This window comes from Tarenaya hassleriana, unplaced genomic scaffold, assembly GCF_000463585.1.
Source record: "Tarenaya hassleriana unplaced genomic scaffold, ASM46358v1 Cleome31, whole genome shotgun sequence".
In the NCBI taxonomy this organism is placed as follows: domain Eukaryota; kingdom Viridiplantae; phylum Streptophyta; class Magnoliopsida; order Brassicales; family Cleomaceae; genus Tarenaya; species Tarenaya hassleriana.
The window spans coordinates 965884-989714 of NW_010966274.1; the positions used below are offsets into that span (position 1 = coordinate 965884).

The following is a 23831-nucleotide window of genomic DNA, read 5'->3' on the forward strand; positions in this document are numbered from 1 at the left end:
ACCTTTGACCGGTTTGACCACAATTTCAAACGATCGGAAATCCACGTATTGACGGATTGCTGATGTCAATTTTAAAATTAAAATTGATAACGTGTATAAGGTGACATCAGCAATACGTTATTACGTGGATTTCCGATCGTTTAAAATTGTGGTCAAACCGGTCAAAGTTTTATTAGAGCAATAATTTACAAGTTCGAGGTTTTATTCGGTGACAAGTTACAAGTTCGGGGATTGAATGACAGTTTTTCAAGTTGAAGATTTATTCGTGTATATTTTTGCAAGTTGGAGGTTTTTTAGGGGTTTTACCCTTTTTTTATAATCGTATAAAAGTTAATGTATTTTTTGGATCACTTAAAAAATTCAGTGTTTTCTAGATTTTTTTAAGTTTAATGTTTATTTAACAACAAATAAAGTTCAGTATTTTTTTTTCAAAATTAAATAGTTCAATGTTTTTTTTTTGAATTTTTTCCTTATTATTATTATTATGTCATTTTAAAAAGAAAAATATCTCAAAAAATACCTAAACTTCTCAATTTTAACAAAATAAAACCATAATTTTATTTTTTATCAAATAAAACTCCAACTTTATTTTTCAGTTAAAACAAATCCAAACTTTATAATCTTTATCATTTTTAAATCTGAATGATGATGTGGTGTATCGATATTGTACGTGGTAAGTCAATACTTTGATCATATTTGATATATTCTCATCTACATGTCACGATATCGGAACGTCACGTCCGCAATAGGTTTAAAAATGACAAAGATTACAAAGTTTTGATTTATTTTTGACTGAAAAATGAAGTTGAGGTTTTATTTGATAAAAAGTTTAGATTTTATTTTGTGAGAAGTTCATGTATTTGTTTTGGATTTTCTCATTTTTTAACTAACAAAAAATTTGGTCGAAAGACTATTGACCCGCCAAGCTTCACCAACTTTGATAAAACTAAACCCGAGATTCCGATTCCCAAACATTTAATAACATAAATGTTAGAAAACGTTTCATAACAACTCCTTAAAATATTTACAATTTTGAAATTAATTAGGAAAAAAACCCTAAAAATTCCTGAACTTGTAATTTGGAGTAATATTAATTCCTAAACTTGTAGAGGTGCTTAGTAATTCCCAAACTTACAAAATTGAACACGTTAAATCCTGAACTTGTTAAACGGTTCCATAATCGTCCATAGAGTTATTTGTTCAATATATATAAATATATATATATATATATATATATATATATATATATATTTAAATCGAATAATCTAAACCGGTCGAATATCGCACCGAACCGAATACCGAAAACATCTACTACTTAGCAAGAAAGGCATAAATGGAGCGGGGAAGAAGACAAAAGAGACGAGACGACGAAGGGTTGTTGGGTGATATAATTGTGTGGGCCCGAAAGCATGAAAGCCCATTAAGAAGCTGTAGGGCCCATTGCCATTTTCAAGACATTGACATCCCCCCTCCCCGTCTTTTGTTTTCTTTGGCTTTTCTTTTTGTTATTTTCCTATCCGGAAATAACTAGACATTATTTTTTTCATGTAAAATACAATTTTTTCATGTAAATATCATTTTGTATCTTTAAAAAGTTTCTAGAAATCTATGTATATTTTTATATTTTAAAAAATTTTAAACTTTAAATGTATTTTTAGATCAAAATATATAAAATTTTATTAGATATTTGGTTTAATTTTAAATTGATAAATATTGTATATATGAACGGTAGATATTCGTCTTTTAATCACGGATATTTAGTGAGATATAGATAGAGATAATCATCATATATATATATATATATATATATATAAATAAGTACAGTGAATTAACATGGGGTTGACACGTGTCCCATCTCTTTTGAATCCAACCGATTATATTGCTGAATTCTATGTTTCCTCCGTCATGTTACTTTTTACTTTAATAATAAAAATATATGATATATATTTTTCAATTCGTATTTCTTTTCATTAAATGTGTCGATATATATAATACAATGTTTACCAAAACATTATATATGTAATTATATTTGGTTTATAATAATTGAAATAATGGTAACTAATATATCTTTTTTTAAAATTAAATATATGAGATCTTTTTGTGGTTTTATAAAGTTTAGTAAAACATGGAATAAGTAATTAGATTTGGTTTATAGTTAGATTTGGTTTATAGTTAATCGCGAAAGTAATATAATGTGGTATGAGTATGTTAGAGATTACGAGAGAAAATGAGTTAAAAAAACATAAATTTTCTAAGATTTGCAAATAAAATATGTAAATTTAATTTTTTAACTAAATATACGAATTTTAAAATATTTTCACTTATTTCTATCATTCTATTCCCAATATTCAAATGAATTTATTTTATTATAATATCATATGCGTTATATTTTTTAAAATTCTTTCTATACTAATAATTAAAGTCAAGATTCAATCAAATGATTAGTAAGATATACATGAACATAATGAATTAGTGTGATCACCATAAATTTAACGTTATAATCGATAAAAATCAAAATGTGACCATACTATATTTCGGTCACATTGGTCACATGTGACCAGGGTAGGTCTTGAAATAGAAATAGCAAATTAAGGGTATTTTTGATATAATGCCGTTTCAATGTCTCAACCTCTACAAGTGAGGAGGTTCACATTCTCCGACGCCAGTTAGTCATGATCTTTACATGATAAGGGAAATCCGTTAATGTTTTAGGTGTCAAGGGAAACAAAAATATCTAGGAATTTAAATCTACACATATTTATATACATTTGTTTTTCTTGAAGAACATGCTCAATATGCAAAATAAAAATACATGGATCCAAGTGTTAAAGTGCTAATTCATTAATCCTGTGCTTGATTACACGGGACCAAAGCAAGTGTATATGGTTTGATACGATTGAGGTTAGCGGTTCATTCAGATTGCAAAAACAAAGGATATGGCAATCACAGAAATACCTTGCAACCAATGAGACGATACAAAAGTTGTTGTAAAACAGTCAAATGCTCCGAGAGTTCTTCACTATACAAATCTATACCTATGATGTACCCATGATCCTCAGATTTGTAGAACTGAACAACAACATAAAACCCCTGAGGAGCTTAGGCCACAAATTCAAATAGGTGAAAACATGACACCTTATCCTGCACTGGAGCAGGTTTTGGAAGCCGTTCTGCTTCAATAACATATTTTATCGAATCATAAAATTTTTAAAAATATTCTTCCAATGTTACACATTTTAATCTGCGATTTTATATTATAATCCACAAAACTATAAATATAGAAACTATTCAAAATTTTTCTTCGAAAAAATGTAATAACCCTGTTAGCTTGACATTTGAAAAATTTATCATTTTAATTTAAGAATAAATTATAAATTTAAAAAACAAAATCTAATAATAATAATAATACTTTTATGATTTAGTCACTTTTATCCTAAAAATTAAAACTACAATTATATAATATTTCTGTATTATATATTTTATCATAATCGATCTAATTCTGTTTTAAATAAATCTACGTTGTGTTCTCATTTATTTGGATATAATAAAAATAAGACTTTTTTCATTTAATTAGGCATATATTTTATTAAATTTACTATTTTTTTATCATCTTAATTTGTTTTTCTGTTCTTCTACGATTCGTCATCAGCTTGATGACTCTGCGATATAAGAGTTGACTTTGTTGTTAATATGTGATATATCTAACATTATTTTGATTAAAATTTGATTTAAAATTAAATAATTTTTTAGATTTTTTTCAATATATTTTTAAGAAAATAAATAAAATAAATAGAAATAAAGATACGTAAAATATGTATTGATTTTTTTTTTATAAAATATGTATTGTTTTTTTAAAATATGTATTGATTTTTTTTCTAAAATATGTATTAGTTTCTTTTCTAGAAAGAGAAATGATTGAATGTATGAATTTATAAAAATAAAATAAAAGAACTTATATATTTCTATTCCAAACATTCTATGTATGTCATTATCTTTATATATATATATATAAATAATACTACGAACAATTATCAATTTAATAAAACAAACTGATATTTTTATATTTTGAAGTGTATAAAAGTATTTTATTAATGTATATATATATTAAATGTATTTTTTAGATAAGAACATTCTAGATAAATTATATAATATTTTTCATAAATTTAGTTTAATAGTTGAATTTTGAGTCACAAAGTCTTGGAATGTTTTGTTTGGGTTCGATAGAGATTTCAACGTTATTATAATATCATGTATATGAACATAAGAATTTTCGGTTGAAAATTTTAAAAAACATGAAATTTATTTGATTCCAGCATGCATACTAATTAAAAAAATAAAATAAAATAGAACAAAATGAAATAACAACTCATTGTTAAAAAAAACATATAGCACGTACACATTCATTGAGTATATGTATATGTATATGTGTACCTTAATGGTTTTGGTGAAGTTTTTCGTTTTGTACTCGGAGATTCTGTCCCTTCGTGCTTCGACGCGTCCAAATTTCAAGTTTCATTTGGACGATGATTTCTCCATCCCTAAGGCTTTGAATTCGATCCTGTTGATTTTCAACATTTCATATTCTGTAAATTATTATATGGACAATAAAAGAATAAACTTTTCAATGAGATTGCAAAAAAATAGTGACATACATATAGAATTTAGAATTGCCAAAAACAAAACAAATTACTTGTCTATGAAATTTTCTGAATCATTTTCAGTATCAAACTTTTTAAAAACACGAATAGACAATTTGTCTTAGTGAGAATTTGTATGTATATATTTACAGTTTGTTGATAAAACTCATCAATTTATAGATAATTTTATAAATAAATACATTTAATTCATAATAAATTTAAAGAAAATAATAAATGATATTTATGTATTACCATTAAAACTGATACATTGAAATTAATCGAATCGAATTGAATCTAAGCGTAGTTATTATATATGAAAAAAAATCAGAAAGCTTTGAATTTAATGTAAATTAATATACATGGCAAATCCATGGATTTTCGTTTGTTATAATTAAGAAGGAAATTAATAAATGAATGATGATGGATTTGACCCTCAAACTTTTCGAGAAAAATTGGTAATTTTTGACATTCTGAGTATTTAGACGGAGCTTTAGTGGAAGATGGATTTGACCCTAATCGATTTTTCATAAATACCCCATTCTCCGTAAACTATACTTATATATATGAAAAACAAATCAGTAAACTTTTAAATGGGTATATTAAATGAGCTGTTTCAAGAGTAAATATTTAGAACTGTCTTTTGTTCTTCTCTTATTAAATATTAACTTTAAATTTAATAGTTTTCAACATAAAAAAGATAAATATCTATTCTAAAAGTATGAGAATGCATTACGTTTATACATTAAAAAAATAGTTCGTTTTGTTTATTAAAAAAAATTGTAAAAATACATTAATAAGAAAATGGGACACGTGTTATCCCCATGTTTGGAAAACATCATATATGTAATTATATTTGGTTTATAATAATTGAAATAATGGTAACTAATATATCTTTTTTTTAAATTAAATATATGAGATCTTTTTGTGGTTTTATAAAGTTTAGTAAAACATGGAATATGTAATTAGATTTGGTTTATAGTTAGATTTGGTTTATAGTTAATCGTGAAAGTAATATAATGTGGTATGAGTATGTTAGAGATTACGAGAGAAAATGAGTTAAAAAAACATAAATTTTCTAAGATTTGTAAATAAATATGTAAATTTAATTTTTGGGAAAAACTCCTAAAAATTCCTGAACTTGCAAAGTGCGAGAAAAAAAATTTCTGAACTTGCGAGAGTGCCAAATAATTCCTAAACTTGTAAAAAGTGTCTCAATAAATCATAATCTTGTTAAAAGGTGTCATATTAGTCCTTCAAAAAAACTGATTATAATAATATGATTTTATATCCTACGTTGCAGGTGATATGACATTCCAAGTGTAATTTTTTGGCCACGTAATCAGTACTGGGTTTTAGAAAAATGGGTTTTTCATAAAATATTCTAGAGTCTCTTATACGCATTTCATCGAACACTTACTATGCACGAACATTTAGTACCAGAATTTTAAAAAATGGTGATGTTGATACCCGCATCGCCATTTTTTCTGACACTTGAGCAGAATAGTTCCTTGCGTTTCAAGTTCTTTCATCTACGCATCTTCTATGTTTCAATTCTCATCCATTGTAAACCCTTACCGAACTACTTCGAATTTGTTCAAACCTTTCTGTCATTGATGGTGTTTTGTTATGATTTTGTCATCTTCTATGGATGTCCCGATAAGCTCGAGTCTGAAACTATACAGAACGTTATCTACATTGAGGAAGACGGAGCGGATGTCGATCCTGAAGAGCTTAAAAGCTTGGGCAAATGGAACGTTTCATCTTGCATAGTGTAAGCCATCGTGTATACTAAGTGTCCGATGAAATGCCTCTAAGAGACTTTAAAATATTTTCTGAAGAAGCCGGTTTTCTAAAACCCGGTACTGATTACGTGGCAAAAAAATCACACTTGGCATGCCATATCACCTACCACTAGGATATAAAATCATATTATTATAATCAGTTTTTTCGAAGGACTAATATGACACCTTTTAACAAGATTAGGATTTATTGAGACACTTTTTGCAAGTTTAGGAATTATTTGGCACTCTCGCAAGTTCAGGAATTTTTTTTCTCGCACTTTGCAAGTTTAGGAATTTTTAGGAGTTTTTCCCTTAATTTTTTTAACTAAATATACGAATTTTAAAATGTTTTCACTTATTTCTATCATTCTATTCCCAATATTCAAATGTATTTATTTTATTATAATATCATATGCGTTATATTTTTTAAAATTCTTTCTATACTAATAATTAAAGTCAAGATTCAATCAATTATATTTAAAACGCAATATTTTTTTTGAAATCAAAGCACAATTGATTCAATGTATGTGGTAGATTTTTTCTGTTATCACTATCCTGAATTAATTCTATAAAACATTCCTACTTGATTTAATCTTATATATATATACACACACATATATAATTACAGTGGATTAAAAATGAGACACGTGTTTTCTAAAAATTTAATGGAAAACATGTTTTCTATGAATTAATTGTTAATACTGTTTACGTCTTCTTCCGTCATAACTTTCTCTATTAATACATAATTAATTTAATTAAAAATGATGTTTGAATTCATTGAATAAGAACTAATGAATTCTAAACTATATATAAATGGCGGTTTGAGCCTCTCACGTTCAAAGTTCAAGTATCAACCGATTATTTTGATTTAGCCACAACCTTTCCAATCCGATTTGTTCAGGTTTGTAAATATGATTTAAATTTGTTTTGTTGTTGTTTTCTATTCCGTTTCTTATAATATTTTTATTTGATTGTGGAATCTACGTATATTTATATTATATATGTGTTTCCTTTGCATAATTTTTTTCCTTTTTTAGGTTGTTTAAAATTTAAATACGTGTGTTTGTGTATGTATACTTTCTATTAATGGTCATCATTGGAGTCTCCAATCCAATTTGGAAAATCAAAATCAGTACTAATCACACAAAGATATTCAAAAAACAACAAACCGAAAAAATTTATTTAAAATTTATTGACCATTAGTATTATAACACAAAATATAAAGAAAAAACATGTACATATGAAAAGTGAAACTTATTTTATTTATGTCCAACTGTTTTATTAGACAGTCGATTGGTCTATGAATATTTTAATTGTGTTTTTTATACGCAAGAATAAAGTAGATTTGATGCAACAAATTTATATTATTTTAAAAATATGTAATTACGAGAAAAATTTCTATTTAAAAATTTTGTTATTCTAATATACTATGTAATATGTAATGTATATCTTTATTCATCGAAAGTTAAAAAAATTATCTTTTTGTTTTCTATTTTCGGTTTAATCTATTTGTTTTTTTGTATTTGATTAGTAGTATTTTTCTAAATTTACTAATAATGAAGAATAATCAGCCAAATATGTTACTTTGTTAGTGTTATCAATTTGTTAAATGTAAGTAAACATAATATTTCATTGGTACCAAAACACATATATATATGTATATAGATATGAAGAACAATAACTATATAATATGTGATTCATTGTTATTAAAGTCCAATAAAAAAATACATATATATATATATGTTTATGAATACGTAGATATTAATATACATATATATATATATATATGTAACGCCCGTAACCCGCATCCCGTAATAGAGTTGCGTCACATGGACAAGTAAAGTAAAATCACATTTTTCAAAAATCCGCGGGAATTTAAAACTTTTCTTGTCAGAGTTTAGCGGAAGAAAACACTCGTGCATACATATACGGTACATTATTCCAGTTATAATTATACATAAACAGTGGTAGTATCACATTATTACAAACCGTAAAAGTCTACCACCGATGAAATAATTATACATGATCAATGATAAGCTGCCCAGGTCTCCGATGTCCGCTCCTCGGCTACTGCTGCTCACGACCTGAAACGTTGCGTAACAACGTCCTAAGCTAATTGCTTAGAGAGTGAACTCGGGCGTAACCCGGAGTTCCATTCTCATGGTGCCAGGGAAAGCACATTCATATATATATATATATACTAGTATTCTAATAAACAGGAATTGAAACCATGGAAGTCACAGTAAGCATGCAACAATCACAATCAAGTCCGTACGACAAGTCGCAGGACAGAGTCCGTCAAATCGTCTCTACGCGCACCATGCGTAGGTAATGTACTCCCCATGTGCATAGCACAACCACCTCTCTCCTCGGAATCCATCTACTCCGCAACCACTCGGAATCCGGCATAAGTATCTTTTTATTTTCTCCGCCCGAACACATCACCCCACCCTAGCATCGATGTCACCTCTCGATGCTAGGCGTGTCACCCGACTCCGGCATTGATGTCACCTCTCAATACCGGAGCTCACCAGACGTCGGCTACAACCGACGCCATCGACTATAACGAGAGAGCCAATCGCTACAACTCTCCCTCGCCGACCGTCCGCCGCAGAAATACTTGTCAGGTTCAGGCCCGAACCTGGCAGAGTAAGTCCATACCACCTCTTCGGGAGACCCCAATCTGCCCGAATCTCAGGTATGTGTGATGCCCTCATCCTCGGGATACTCATATCCCGGAGTCCGCTCCGTCGCTAACGGATACGTTGGCGCGGTTCTAAAAACCGTGTGTTCCTCGTCACGCAATAGTACCGACTACAATCGGCTATTCACGCAAGTCATCGGGGTGCCCATAACCGTCCTATCGTTCGGACGTTGGTGCGATTATACCATCGCCACATTCACAATCATATCCCATATGGGTGACAACCGACCCGGATCGGATGGCCCATAGATGGGACGCAATCTCGCAACCATCGTGCATTCATTCACAAACGCCCATTTCTACAATCACACGCTAACGTTAATCCGAACCCTTCCGAATTAACGATAGTGTCATGCCAGCTACCCCAATCACATGCATTTATATAGTTTATTTACTATACATGCATTTCCGCTTGCGTAGTCTTTTATATTTAATTGTATATTTTCTTTCAGTCTTTTCATTCATACTACTGTATTGTACCTCCGGTACGACCTACCTGGTCCCGGTCCGCCCGGAAAAACCAGTTCAGTTCGTTTCGTGGTTTTTACCCTTACCTTGCTTTCATTTTGGGTCCAGACTACGTAGGGTCCGGTCTGGCCCGTAAATCCGGTATAATTTATATTTTTCACTTTTTCATAATTTTAGCCGGGGTAATATTAGACCCGTCTTATCATGTTTTTCAATTTTCCACATGGTGAAATTTTCCGTTACTTTTTTTTTTTTTCAGACCGATCGGTCTAGGCCCTAGACCGATTGGTCCAGTGGTTCGGAACGGACGTTCTGTTTTGTCCAGAACGGACGTTCTATTTGACCAGAACGGATGGTCTGGTTAGAACGGACGTTCCGGACTTCATCTTCAACCTCTGGACTTCGCGTTTTCTCCTGCAGACCTAGAACGGATGGTCTGACCTCAGACCGGACGTTCTGGTCCTCGGATCTCACCAAAATCACTCAAACATGCACGATTCACTATGGGTATTACACTAAAACTCATAAAATTGCATATAGAACACGAATCAAACATCAATTTTGCACAAAATCACTCAAGACCCAAAACCCCATGTCTAACAGACTTCCGAATTAAACTCGAATTCACTCACCTGTAACTTGCGTTCAAGTCTCCGTGGTATGTTTCTCTATTCCCAGAGCATTTGTTATTTGTTCCTATGTTCCACAGCATTAGTTATCACCTAATAAGGGCTATATGGGTTAGGACACAACGCTAAAACAAGATACGAAGAGGGTCATGCCTTAGGAGGGATTCAAGCTCTCGGTATTAGTAAAACTGAGGCTTTAAACCCCTTCATGTTAGCTCATCTTCTATATTTCATTTATTTAAAGATTTGAGGATTTAAACAAAAGTGTTTTGGATTTAGAACAAAAAGGAAGAACAGAAAAATCGGACTTGGAAAGCTTGACAATATCAAGACTTATTTGTATGGGTCGAGATATGTGCTTCTCAACATGTCCTTTTGATATGAGCTAGATTAGGGACTTAGAAGCTTAGAGATTGAAGACGATTTGACGTGCAAACCAGAATAAAGTCAAGTAAAAAAGGGAGATGGAAAAACAAAGAGTTCGAGTTAGGGGAAAACTCACCAAAAGCCGAAGAGGAATTAAGCTTGACGATGGTGGGATGTTTTCCTACTGAGGCTGGCTTTTCTAGCAAAATTTCCCAGCCAAATCAGTTCTCTCTCCTATCTATCTCTCTTATTGTTGGTTACACGAACGAAACAAATTGGGAAAGTTGAACGAATGATGTGGGTTTAGGGGGATTTTGCACGTGATAGTGGTTAGTGGCATTTTGGTAAATAAGTGAAGTCGCGTGACACGTCTGAAGAGGGGAGGAAAAATGTGAAATCTGATGGTGGAATTACTTTCCTCATATTATATATATATATATATATATATAGACCTTTGGATGGAATGTGATGATGGTGTCGCGTGACACGTCTGAAGAGGGGGAGGAAAAATGTGAAATCTGATGGTGGAATTACTTTCCTCATATTATATATATATATAGACCTTTGGTGGTAAAACCACTTCATACGCTTAGTTTATTATGAGCCAATAGAAATACTTAGACTTTATGGATTGAATTTGCTTTTATAAGTGGAGAAAGCTGTAGACACGTGATTATAATCATTTCTATGGCTTTATAGAATAATTAATAGAAAATGGAATGACTGAAATTTGAGGATTAAATAGATGATTATGGCATGGAGATGATAATTTAGATTTTAGATTTGGAATTGATAATTCTTGTACTCATAATCTCTTTGTGTCTCAAATTTAATTTAAGACCAAGATTAGCACTCGAATTATCGTTAGATCGAATTTTGGGTTATAATTCTTTTTTTTTTTTTTGCAGTCCATAATTTGCACTGGCTCGTCTTCAATTTTTGTTGTATAACATTCCACAGTCGTGAGGTGACATGCGGTCTCTCTCTGAAATAATTTTGGTCGGAACCCCATGCAACATCATTAACTCATCTAAATAAATCTGTGATAATTTATTCATGATATACTCTTGTTGGATTGCAATAAACTGCGTGATTTAGTAAGGCAATCCACAATTCCTTCTATGTTTTTTTTTTCGTCATTGATAAACTAACTACAAAATCTACAACGATTGAATCTAATTTGCATTTAGGGACACGTATACCATTGTCTCAATATTTGATACATTCTGCTTCGTCCAAGATGAATAACCATTTCGATAAATGTGTTTCTTTCAAAATCTCATGTTTTAAATACTTATTATCCAAATCGTAGTCAGTAATAAGTTTCAACCACCTATGTTGGTGAAGATTAAATCCATTTGTAAAATTAGCTGAATTGAGATTAACGCTTTTGTAATAATAAGATTTCCATATTTTTAATCCATGAACTATCGGTACTAACTCTAAGCTATGTGATTGGTAGTTCTCTTCATTCTTCTAAATCTTTAGTTGCGTTAATCACCATTAATAAAACTTTTATTATTATCTTAATCTTAAAAGATGAAATAATGGAAAAAATTATTTGAATAGTTTCTTCTATAAATTCAAACATTCTCTTTTTATCGGTGACAATCAGTGTTCTCTTATTATAGTCAATCTGATCTTGATGTTTGGATAACCAATCCATACCAAAGATTGCATCATAGTCATTAATTAATAGTTATAACGATGAAGAGTAAGTTTTCAAATTTAATTTAAGTGCACAAAATCATTTTAATAAACTTTAACTTAATTAGTTTTATACATACTAACATATAATTTCAATATAAAAACAGTAACAATATTGTTAAGATTTCTATATGGGATGATCTCGCTGCAGAACTTCGTTCACAAATTCATAGATTGACTGTCAGAAAAAGTATTATAGTCGTTACGGGTGTAATTCCAAAGATTATCTATGGTAATTATTTAACACAAATTAATTCATAAATATTTGATAGATTAATATTTAAAACTTCGTCATTGTTATATTGAGTTTATTAATATATTTTATGTATTAGGTGTTCTATCACTCAACACAACATCTACAAAGATTTACACAGATGAAAAACTGAATATATCTCTGTACGGACAAATTATATCATTCTTGAAAAATTCTATACTTATAATATTTACCAAAATAATTTTTATTATTATCTCACAGCTAAAATTTTTTACAGACATTGAAGAAAAGCCACACTCGTATTGAAGAAAATCATAATAAATCGGTTACATTGAAATGATAAAATAGATATACACTGATGTTAATATTTTGTCATTGATTTAATTTTGTTTACAAAAAATATAATGATATTTCTATATTATTAAAATTTTCTATTTATATTTTATGTAACTCAAACAACTTATCTTAGTTTTTGCTACATTCGGATATTATGCTCACCCCTAGTTTAGAATAATGGAGAATATAGTTTCTCTTATTTCCTTTTCTCTCAAAATTGTAGTTCAAAAGATTACAAATGATCTATTTATATAAAAATTGAAATTATTGTTCACGTGAATAGTAAGTTGGTAATGAACAATAAAATGAGTTATGAACGTAAGTCAGTATGTTAATAAAATCTTACACAGTAACAATAGATTTCACCATAAATATTTTATTTATAACACATATCTTATAATATAGTTTAGAGTTTCATTAAACCCAAATGGATCTATTGAACCTATTATTTCATACCATAACTCATTAGTCTTAGTGAGTCAATATATAGGTCTATTGGATCTATTATCTTATAATTATATTCATTAGTCTTATCAGTAAACATATGTTGATGTATATATAAACATATTATATATACAATATATACATATATACATATGTATATATATTTTTAATTATTTTTGAATTTGTAATAAATGACGTGAAATTTTTCATGACATGGTATTAATATGATATTGACATAGATTTTCCATTTTTAATTAAAATTATTATGTCTAAAATGAATTGAACTTGCAGACATTAGCATTATATATACAACGTTTGAGTCTCATAACTCATATCCAACTGCGCAGATTGTGTTATATGGATAACAAAAATCACCCCATGGCTAGACATCCTATACCAAAATGTCGTCAAAATACATGTTATCACCAAGCAAAGGTGTGATTGGAAAGTCGCATACGAACTATCTTGTCTTGTCTACGTATTGGCTAAAGCCATGTCTTATTCTTTTTTGAATCACAACGGAAAGTTCAACATCTCGGTGTCCATAGAAAATTTGAATTCAGCCACTCCCTCGTAGGAAAACTCTGGTATCAGCGCTTACGACATTTTTCTCGCCATTTCGTCTCTTCTAATCGCAGTGGTAGCATTTGTAACCGCTCTCCAAGGCCAACATAGTCTATGCCTTAGCTTTCTGCGGTTGCATTCCACGACATCTGCTTCTTCCAATTGTCGCGTGAGTTGTTCTATGCGGCTGAGGAGTTCTGCTGCTCTCTTGTCCGATATCCACAAAGACTTCTCTGCCGCTTCTTCTGCAGCCATTGCCGCTTTCGCTAGCTCTTCCTTCAGTTTCAGTTTTCCTTTCGACGTCGCCAATTCTGAACTCGTCTTCTCAATTTCCGCCTTCAGTATCGATATCTATCGGGATTAAGGAAAAAACTATTGTCTTTTAGAGTTTACTCAAAAGTGAGTATAAGAAACATAATCGTTTAAGAGCAAAAAACTTACAACTCGGTTACGTTCTTCAACCTCGAGCTTTCCCGCATTTACTTCTAACTCACAAGCCACTCTCCATCTAGACACTTCGGCTTCGGCTTCTCTTATTTCCATCATTAGCTCTTCCACCTTAATTGAAAAAAAAAACCTATATTGGGTAAGCAATGCTAAAAGCTAACTATAAGAGAAAAGGGCTTTTGAGCCATGGAGATGAATTTATGTGAATTACGTTTTGAGCTAAAAGCTTCTCCCGGTTTTCCAATTCGTTTATGTATGTTGCATTCTCTCCCAGCTTCTGATCTTTTTCCTCCGCAAGTTTCAGCAATCGTTCGTTGTCGGACCTGTTGGATCAATAACTGATTCAGAATCATCGTTGAATTTATCCATGAGAATGATAATACGATGATAAAAGAGGGTAAAAAAATATCTTGATTTGAAGATTACAATGTTTCGTCCAACGATCTCTGCAGTTGAGAGATCTCATGCCGTAGATTCTTCATCGTCTTCTCTATTGTCATAACCTGTTAGCTCAGAAAATGAAAAGGGGTGGAATCACTCGTACAAGTAAATCTTATATTTGTTCATGTCAAGTGCATAGTTAATGAGAGGTTTACAACACTATCTTCTTCTTCCTCCTCGTTTTTGCTGCACTCATTGCCATTTTCCTCCACGAACCTGAACTCGAACCCGAATCCGAATCCAAGCCCGACTCTCTGCAATCCGCGTTCTGCGATCTGTAGCAACGCCAATCTCTTTGGCTCATTCATCCCCTTCAGTTTCTTCTCCGAAAATGCCACTCTCAATAAGCCACTTATTTCTCTGTTCTCCTCTGTCAAGGCCTCGACTCTTCTCTTTGTCTCCCTCTTTTCATTCTCCGAGAACTCAACGTACGATTTGATCTTCGATTCAACCTCTTCTGCTAACTTCACTGCTTCAAACATTCTTTCTTCCCAAAACGTCCTTTGTTTCCCCCCTGTTTTCTGTTTCCCTCTTCCGACAATTTCCTGAAAATCCACGAGCTCTTCATCCTCATTTCTTAGGATTCGGATGGATTTGGACAAGCGATCCTCCACAGACCGTATGGATTCCGCAATCATCGACATAACCCGAGATTCCGCGATTTTGTGGTTTACCTCGTCGGATATTGCGATTAAATTGTTATGGTGATCGATCGTGTCCGATCTCTGGGTTCCAAGGAGAAGGAAACTGGAGTCAGGCAAGGAGGAGTTCGGCCGACTGCGGAGATGTTCGAGATTTTGATCGGAGATAACTGAGGCGTGGTCGATGATTCCGGTGTTTGAGATCTCCATGGGAGACGAAATTGGTGAGCTCAAGTTCAACATTTGTGGTTTTGCACCGATGAAACAAAAGTAGAAGAGCAAAAGAACCTAACAGTCAAAGAAGAGAAACAAAACTTCAACTCTATCCATCTTCAGCTAAGTGAATATACTTATAAAATTGGTGGAAAAGAAATTAAATAAAAACTTTGGAAATTTTACTATGTTTTTCACATATATCTGCATCATATTCTTAAATTATAAATTAAATAATCCCAATATTCTTTCAATATGTCCTTCTTCCTTTCTATAAGGAATTTCAGAAATTTTTTAAAAAATATATTGCACGTCTTCAAACCGACCTTGCCACACTTCAAGAATCCAAGACTGGCAGGTATATCATATTTGTAATTTTTTTTATATATATTTACAAACTGACCTTAAATTATAATTTCATTTTCTACAATTCTTATATATTTTTTATTTCTTCTATTTGATTTTTATGGAAAAACAATTACGTATTCATTCATTTTTTAGATCTAAAATGTAGATATTTATCCAAATTGGATCATAACTCTTGACAAGCCATAATTTGAAAGGACTGCCAAATTGTTACATTGTAAACTTATTTATACCAAACCTGCTACTGTTCGCATACGATTTTGGATTTTGATTCATTATTTTTTATTTGGGATTTTCTAGAAAAATTATATTTATTCACTTTCTAATTAAAATTCGTTTTATTTTATTATATCTTGATGATATTTGTCAAATTAAAAAACGCTAATAGTCATCATAGTGGATATTTTGTATTTATTTGGTATTTTTAAGTTGATATATTTTTACTATTAAGAATATAATATTTTATACAATTTTATGATTTTTTGTAAAAAAAAAAAAAAGATTTTGATTCTGCCAATAATAAATAATTGGAAAAATCTATACTATTGATTCTCCACCCATATTTTTTTAATTTTCTAAATTTGAAATTAAAATGAATAAATTCTATTCTTTTGTTTCACATTTTTTTGTGTCCATTTAATAAAAAATATATATAATGACAATTTTTAAATTTTGGAATATGTGAAACCTATTCATGTTTATGACAATCTGATTGTACGTCCAATGTTTCAATGTTACCAGGATGTTTCATGTTTATGACAATCTGATGTTGCTTCTTACTTGTCTGAAATATATAAAGTCATTAAAACATGTAACCAAAGAAAGCACCATTGCTAATATTTTATTCACTAAATCATCTTTTTTTTAATAGGATATGGTCCGAATATTCTTCAAAATCTACACAAATTAAGAGAGATAAAAAAAACCAACTTTTAGAAAATCGTCAATAAATCAAGATTATATGCTGTCTACCACAACTATATCGAACAATGAAATCGATCAAACATAATATCCTAGATAATATTTTCAACATATGTTATAATGAGGGATTGGAAAAACAATTATGAGTACCATGCAAACGCCTTCTCTCTATTCCTCTTGGATTCCGATCAAGAACTCGATCTCACCATTTTCTGGAGACTTCCACCACCGAATGATATTCTGTCTCCTGTCTTCGGTAATGGGTATCATCCATTACTACATTTATAAAATATTAAAGTTAATTGAATCTAATATGTATACGTATGCATTAACATATTTAATTATCATAAATAAAGAGTGTTAAATATACTTTATTCAGTTTTGACCTTAATTATTAAAAAAAAGAAAGAATTAAAAAAATATGACACGGTTAAAAAAATATAGACCCATGTCATATGATTATATAAATCTATTTTCTAAAATATTGTTATCGTACTATAAACTATAACATAACGAAGAATTATTATTTTTTGATATTACACTTTAGTAATCATTTTGTAGATACACGAATAAGCATTGTCATGTAACAAAGTTTTATTTTTCTGTCCACTATCATAGATCAAAGTTCTAAAGCAATATCTATAATATATAGATAATTCGTTTTGGACTTGTTAATTAACAATATGAATGACACCAAAAAACATTAATTTATTTGAATGATTAAGATTAATTGTATCTGATTTTTAATTATATATACATGTATTACTCACGTTATTAATGGGTAGATAATTAATAAATAGAAAATCAAGTGAAAAACTTTTTATATTCTCACTAATTGGACACGTGTCATCCCCTCCTTAACCTAACTGTACTTTTATATATACGAGATGACATAACATATGTCAGCAATATTATCCAGTTATTAGTGTGTGACCATGTGACTATGTGATCATGCGACTGTGTGATCCTGTGACGACGTGACTATGTGACTGCGCGTGATCGTGTGACCCTATAAACTTGCAATATTTATGATTCATATTTCGTGTAGCAGAAGCTCTTTCCAGAAACTTGGACTCTGTAATGCATCCAATTCTGAATTCCACTACCGCTTTATGATTCTGACCGTATGACTATGTCCTTCGAATCCTCATGCCATCCATACATCCAAATATCAACACATATAGTTTTGTGACCTATATGACCGTCCTAAATGATCTTGTGATCAAAACTCACCAATTTCACTCATTTTTAACTATAAAACATCAAACCCAATATTATATTTCAAAATCTCTAAAATTTTAAAAATATATCCAAAACTCTAATACTCTATCGGTCAAATATCGAACCCACTTTCAATTCAACAGGAAGAAATCTCAAAATCAAACAAAACTGAAAGAAATCGAAGTTTATTTAACCTACCATGTGTTTGAAGATTGTGAAAAAGACGAACTTAAAACTTATTCTCCGCTTACGTCATTACTTCTTCTTCCAATCTCTAATATAACCTCAGATTTTGGTGGGTAAACGAAAATTATGAAAGAAATCGAGATTTAGAATACAAATCACCGAAAGAAATAGGAGAATTCGACATTTTTTAGAGAGAGACTGAAAATCACAATTTAGGAGAGAGAAGAGAAAGAGACCTGACTCAGAGGAGAGAGAAAATCATTACAATAAAAAATAATGGAGTTTCTTTTTTTCAATTTTTTAAAATATGAAATTTGGAGGATTTTTTGGTCATTGATTATTTAGTGGGGGTCATTATGTCTCACTTTTTTTTCAATTTTTTGTTTGGAGGATGTAGATGTAACTACGGGAGGTATTTTAGCTATATCCCTATTTTTAAATTGAGTAAATGGGTTTCTAGTTGGGCTCATTACGGAGCTTCGTGGGCTTCTAATATGCCTTTTAAATGTCTTACGTAGGGTGAGGTGGACTTTTCATCGTCTTGGATGAATCCAACAATGCCTCAAACAAACTCTCACTCGCACAAATAGCGCGTGGACACCACCGCCCTCAAATCTCGACTATTTCTGGTGAAATCGGAAAAAGTGTCGCGTGGAGTAATTTTGGTTCGTCTTTTCTTCCTTTCGGGATTTTATTCGTTTTCGGCCCAAATAGTATGCGTTTAGATTTGATGGGCCTGGGCCCAAATATTATTTGGAAACCCACATTTATCAAAATTTTAAAGCTGCGTGATTATTATTTATTAATTAGTCGGCGATAATGTTCCCCAAAAAAGTATATTTTTAATAAATTTTTTAAAATTAAGCTAATACATTAAATATAAAACGTTGTTTATTTTTAAAAAATAATCTATTTAATAAATGATATTTAATAAATGAAAAGAAATAATGGTAAATTAAAATTAAGATATTAATTTAATAATAAATTTTTTTTCATTGTACTCCATTGGTCTCCTCTTCTTGTCCGCGAACTTCTTCATCCTTGCAGCCGTCTTGTGCAACCAAATCCAAGTTTGGTCGGTTTCCTCTTGCCATTCTCTTGCAAAGGTGTAGGCTGCTGGACTAGGACCATCGTAGGTGAGGGATAGACCGCTTGGAGTGGTCGGTTGACGTCCCATCACAATCTCGAAAGGCGACTTGCCGGTTGACTCGCTCTTGTGGAGATTGTGTGAGAATTGCGCCATGCTCAAGTGTTGAAAAATATATGTCACAGGCCTAAGGGTGATCTAGGCTGATCCGTGAGGCAGCTGGGCCTGATGGGGAGGTTCTAGGGCGATCCGAACGTGCTGGGACGAGTGAGGATGCCGAGAAGCCCAACTAAGCCTATCTCAAGGTCTTGGTCCGAGAGATTGCGGGTGGTTCGAGAGGAAAAGGCTGAGAGGACCGAGAGTTTGAGGGAGAAGAATGCCGACGGTACGGCGGGGAGGTTTTATTAATATCGAAGAAAGGATACAAGGAGGATCAATGGCCCGTTACAAGCCTTACGCGGTGGTTGGACAGCTGCCGGCGATGAAGTGCAAAGGAAGAAGACCAAAGATGAAAAATAGGGTTTCGGAGTCCTTAGGAGAAATTTGGGGTTTGCGAGCTTGATATCCTAGTGTGGCCGGCGCTAGCTTTATTAGGATTGCCTAATAACCACACAAAAGGAAACTTAACATTTTTCACTTCCCTTATTTCCCATTCGGATCCTACTTACCTAAAACAGGAAAAGAAAGACCTAGAACATGCCTAAAACGAAAAGGAAATGTGCCTAAGTGATCTAATGGGCCATGGGCCGAGATATGGCCATGAGCCAAAGCCTCGGACACGTCCATGAACTTGTCATGGACCATAGACGAGGTTTTGGGGCCAATCTCGGTCATGGGCTGGTTCGATCGTGGCTTGGGCCTGGGCGTGACTTGGACTCGAGCTGGAGGGTACCAAGAGGTCGGGGTTGACTGTCCCATGACCGAGCTTGCTTAGGGCTGAACTTCTTCTGCGTTTGGAAGTAGCTTGTTGCCACGTTGTCTGTCTTGATCATGAACGATGACCCGAGAAGATAGTGCCTCCATATCCGAAGACAATGGATGATTGTCGTCATCTCCTTCTCTTGGACTGTGTACTTCTTCTCGGCGTCGTTGAGCTTCCTGCTCTCGTAAGCTATGGGATGTCCTTCCTGCATAAGAACACCACCAATTGCAAAGTCGAAGGCATCAGAATGTACCTCGAATGGTTTGCCAATGTCGGGCAAAACCATGATTGGTTCTTCGGAGACAAGAGTCCGAAGCTTGTCGAAGGCTGCTTGGCATTTGTCCGTCCATTGCCATTTGTGGTCCTTCTTCAACATGTCCTAGAGAGGGGCTGCTATTGAGGAGTAACCGAGGATGAACCTTCGGTAATAGTTGACCAATCCAAGGAAGGATCGCAACTGTGGGAGAGTCCTCGGCACAACCCACTCTCGGATTGACTTGATCTTCTTCGGGTCCATCAAGAGCCGTCCTTCCTTAACGTAATGGCCAAGGAATTCTACCTCGTGCTGGGCAAAGCTACACTTCTCGAGCTTGACATACAGCTCATTGTCTCGGAGGACATTCAAGATGGTCCGAAGGTGACCTACATGCTCGCTCAAGTTCCGGATATACACAACAATATCGTCTAGATATACTACAACAAACTTGTCAAGATACTCATGGAATAGCTGGTTCATTATAGTACAAAACGTTGCCGGAGCATTAGTGAGACCAAAGGGCATTACTTGAATTCGAAGGAACCATACCTTGTTGTACACGTGGTCTTAGGTTCATCTCCTTCGGCAATGCGCATTTGATAGTATCTCGACCTCAAGTTGAGTTTGGAGAACACTCGTGCATCTTTGATCTGATCAAACAAGTCGGCTATTAGTGGAATAGGATATTTGTTTTTGACCGTTACCTTGTTGAGAGCTCGGTAGTCGATGCACATCCTTAGGGATCCGTCCTTCTTCTTTTGGAATAGAACGGGAGCGCCATATGGAGCCTTGGAAGGCTGAATGTATCCAGCCTCTAGAAGGTCTTCTAGTTGCCTCTTGAGTTCGGCTAACTCGGGAGGAGCCATTCGGTAAGGAGGCATGGCTGGTGGCTTAGCTCCGGGGATCAACTCGATAGCATGATCGATGCCACGTCTCAGGGGAAGCTTCTTGGGAAGTTCCTCGGGCATGACATCTGCAAAGTCATTCAACACACGCCTTACCTCGGCCGGGATCGTTGGTTGATCCGGCATGTCCGTCTCTTCTCCTTGGTTGAGGTCTCGGACGGTGGCCAAGTAACACTCGAAGTTTTTGACTCCTCGCTTGAATTGCATGGCTGTGAGGGTTGAGGATGCGGTTGGTGCAGCCTTGAGAGGAACTATGGTTGTGCTAAGTCTCCCCGATAGTCAAGAGTGTCCGGATGACATTGTTGAAGAAGAGATTCAGAACGAGGATGTTTCGGAAGAACGTGAGTCCCCGCAGCCACAACGAGAAGCCCACCATAACCACACAAAGTATATGATAAAAATATATGATATATATTTTTCAATTCGTATTTCTTTTCATTAAATGTGTCGATATATATAATACGATGTTTACCAAAACATCATATATGTAATTATATTTGGTTTATAATAATTGAAATAATGGTAACTAATATATCTTTTTTTTTAAATTAAATATATGAGATCTTTTTGTGGTTTTATAAAGTTTAGTAAAACATGGAATATGTAATTAGATTTGGTTTATAGTTAGATTTGGTTTATAGTTAATCGCGAAAGTAATATAATGTGGTATGAGTATGTTAGAGATTACGAGAGAAAATGAGTTAAAAAAACATAAATTTCCTAAGATTTGCAAATAAAATATGTAAATTTAATTTTTTAACTAAATATACGAATTTTAAAATGTTTTCACTTATTTCTATCATTCTATTCCCAATATTCAAATGTATTTATTTTATTATAATATCATATGCGTTATATTTTTTAAAATTCTTTCTATACTAATAATTAAAGTCAAGATTCAATCAATTATATTTAAAACGTAATATTGTTTTTGAAATCAAAGCACAATTGATTCAATGTATGTGGTAGATTTTCTATGTTCTCACTATCCTGGATTAATTCTATAAAACATTTCTACCTGATTTAATCTTATATATATACACACACATATATAATTACAATGGATTAATAAGGAGACACGTGTTTTCTAAAAATTTAATGGAAAACAAGTTTTCTATGAAATAATTGTTAATACTGTTTACGTCTTCTTCCGTCATAACTTTCTCTATTAATACATAATTAATTTAATTAAAAATGATGTTTGAATTCATTGAATAAGAACTAATGAATTCTAAACTATATATAAATGGCGGTTTGAGCCTCTCAAGTTCAAGGTTCAAGTATCAACTGATTATTTTGATTTAGCCACAACCTTTCCAATCCGATTTGTTCAGGTTTGTAAATATGATTTAAATTTGTTTTGTTGTTGTTTTCTATTCCGTTTCTTATAATATTTTTATTTGATTGTGGAATCTACGTATATTTATATTATATATGTGTTTCCTTTACATAATTTTTTCCTTTTTTAGGTTGTTTAAAATTTCAACAAACCGAAAAAATTTATTTAAAATTTATTGACCATTAGTATTATAACACAAAATATAAAGAAAAAACATGTACATATGAAAAGTGAAACTTATTTTATTTATGTCCAACTGTTTTATTAGACAGTCGATTGGTCTATGAATATTTTAATTGTGTTTTTTATACGCAAGAATAAAGTAGATTTGATGCAACAAATTTATATTATTTTAAAAATATGTAATTACGAGAAAAATTTCTATTTAAAAAAGTTGTTATTCTAATATACTATGTAATATGTAATGTATAACGAACGGAAATTTAAAAAAAAAATGAATGAATTGGGGTAAGGTGATAAAATTAAAAGTTCTGGAAAAATCTGTTATTTCAGCTAGGGTCTTTTAGAACGAAATAAAAGTGTGGGCAGAATTCGAAAATTTCATAAAATATGGGATTGGACTGCAATTTTTGCTAGGGTTTCTTCTTCTTCTTTTTCCTCCTCCCATGGCCGACCCTAACACCATTGTTGCCTATCTTCCACTCCGATTTGCCTCCTTGCTCGCCGTCGACCATCGACCACCGCCCCGTGGCCACCGCTTCATCACCGTCGGTCCGTTTCTCCATCTTTTCTTAGTTTTTCTTCATCGTTTTCCTTCTCCTTTACCGCCATGGAGTTTTTCCGATTTCCGGCGAACGGAAGCTCGGTTTGGGTTGAGACTTGAAGGGTTTGAAAGCACTTGACGAGTTGAATCTTTTCTGGGTAGTGTCGTCGCCGGAAACGGTGAAACATCGCCGGAAAATCACCGAGAACCGTCGGAGAAAAACTTAGATCTAGGGTGATTTAAGCCGATTTAGGCCAAAATAACTTCGGATTTGGATTCCTTGATTGGTTTTACATAGGAAACAAAAAAAAA

General features: G+C 32.4%; 1 protein-coding gene and 2 long non-coding RNA genes across 4 annotated transcripts in view; 1 reads left to right on the top strand and 2 right to left on the bottom strand.

The window, feature by feature from the left end:
* Positions 1-8211: 8211 nt before the first annotated feature.
* Positions 8212-10795, bottom strand: LOC104820570. The gene is made up of 3 exons (XR_772938.1): positions 10722-10795; positions 10223-10312; positions 8212-8502 (listed from the first exon to the last, which is right to left on the bottom strand). It is a non-coding gene; the product is annotated as an uncharacterized LOC104820570 (long non-coding RNA).
* A 2782-nt stretch (positions 10796-13577) lies between these two features.
* Positions 13578-15689, bottom strand: LOC104820571 (uncharacterized protein At3g49055). Of its 2 annotated transcripts, none has more exons than XM_010551056.1 (5): positions 14897-15689; positions 14724-14800; positions 14509-14620; positions 14292-14408; positions 13578-14201 (listed from the first exon to the last, which is right to left on the bottom strand). In XM_010551056.1, exons 1-5 carry the CDS (start codon positions 15620-15622, stop codon positions 13884-13886), a joined length of 1350 nt encoding a protein of 449 aa, XP_010549358.1. In that variant the 5' UTR covers positions 15623-15689; the 3' UTR covers positions 13578-13883. The 2 variants fall into 2 exon arrangements, with proteins under 2 accessions (XP_010549358.1, XP_010549357.1); XM_010551055.2 differs by having other exon boundaries at positions 14894-15687.
* Positions 15690-23408: 7719 nt separating this feature from the next.
* The window catches only part of LOC109115983, a 2277-nt gene continuing 1854 nt past the window's right edge, over positions 23409-23831 (top strand). The window contains exon 1 of the long non-coding RNA XR_772940.2: positions 23409-23527. This is a non-coding gene — a long non-coding RNA (uncharacterized LOC109115983). The remainder of the gene's footprint in view (positions 23528-23831) is intronic.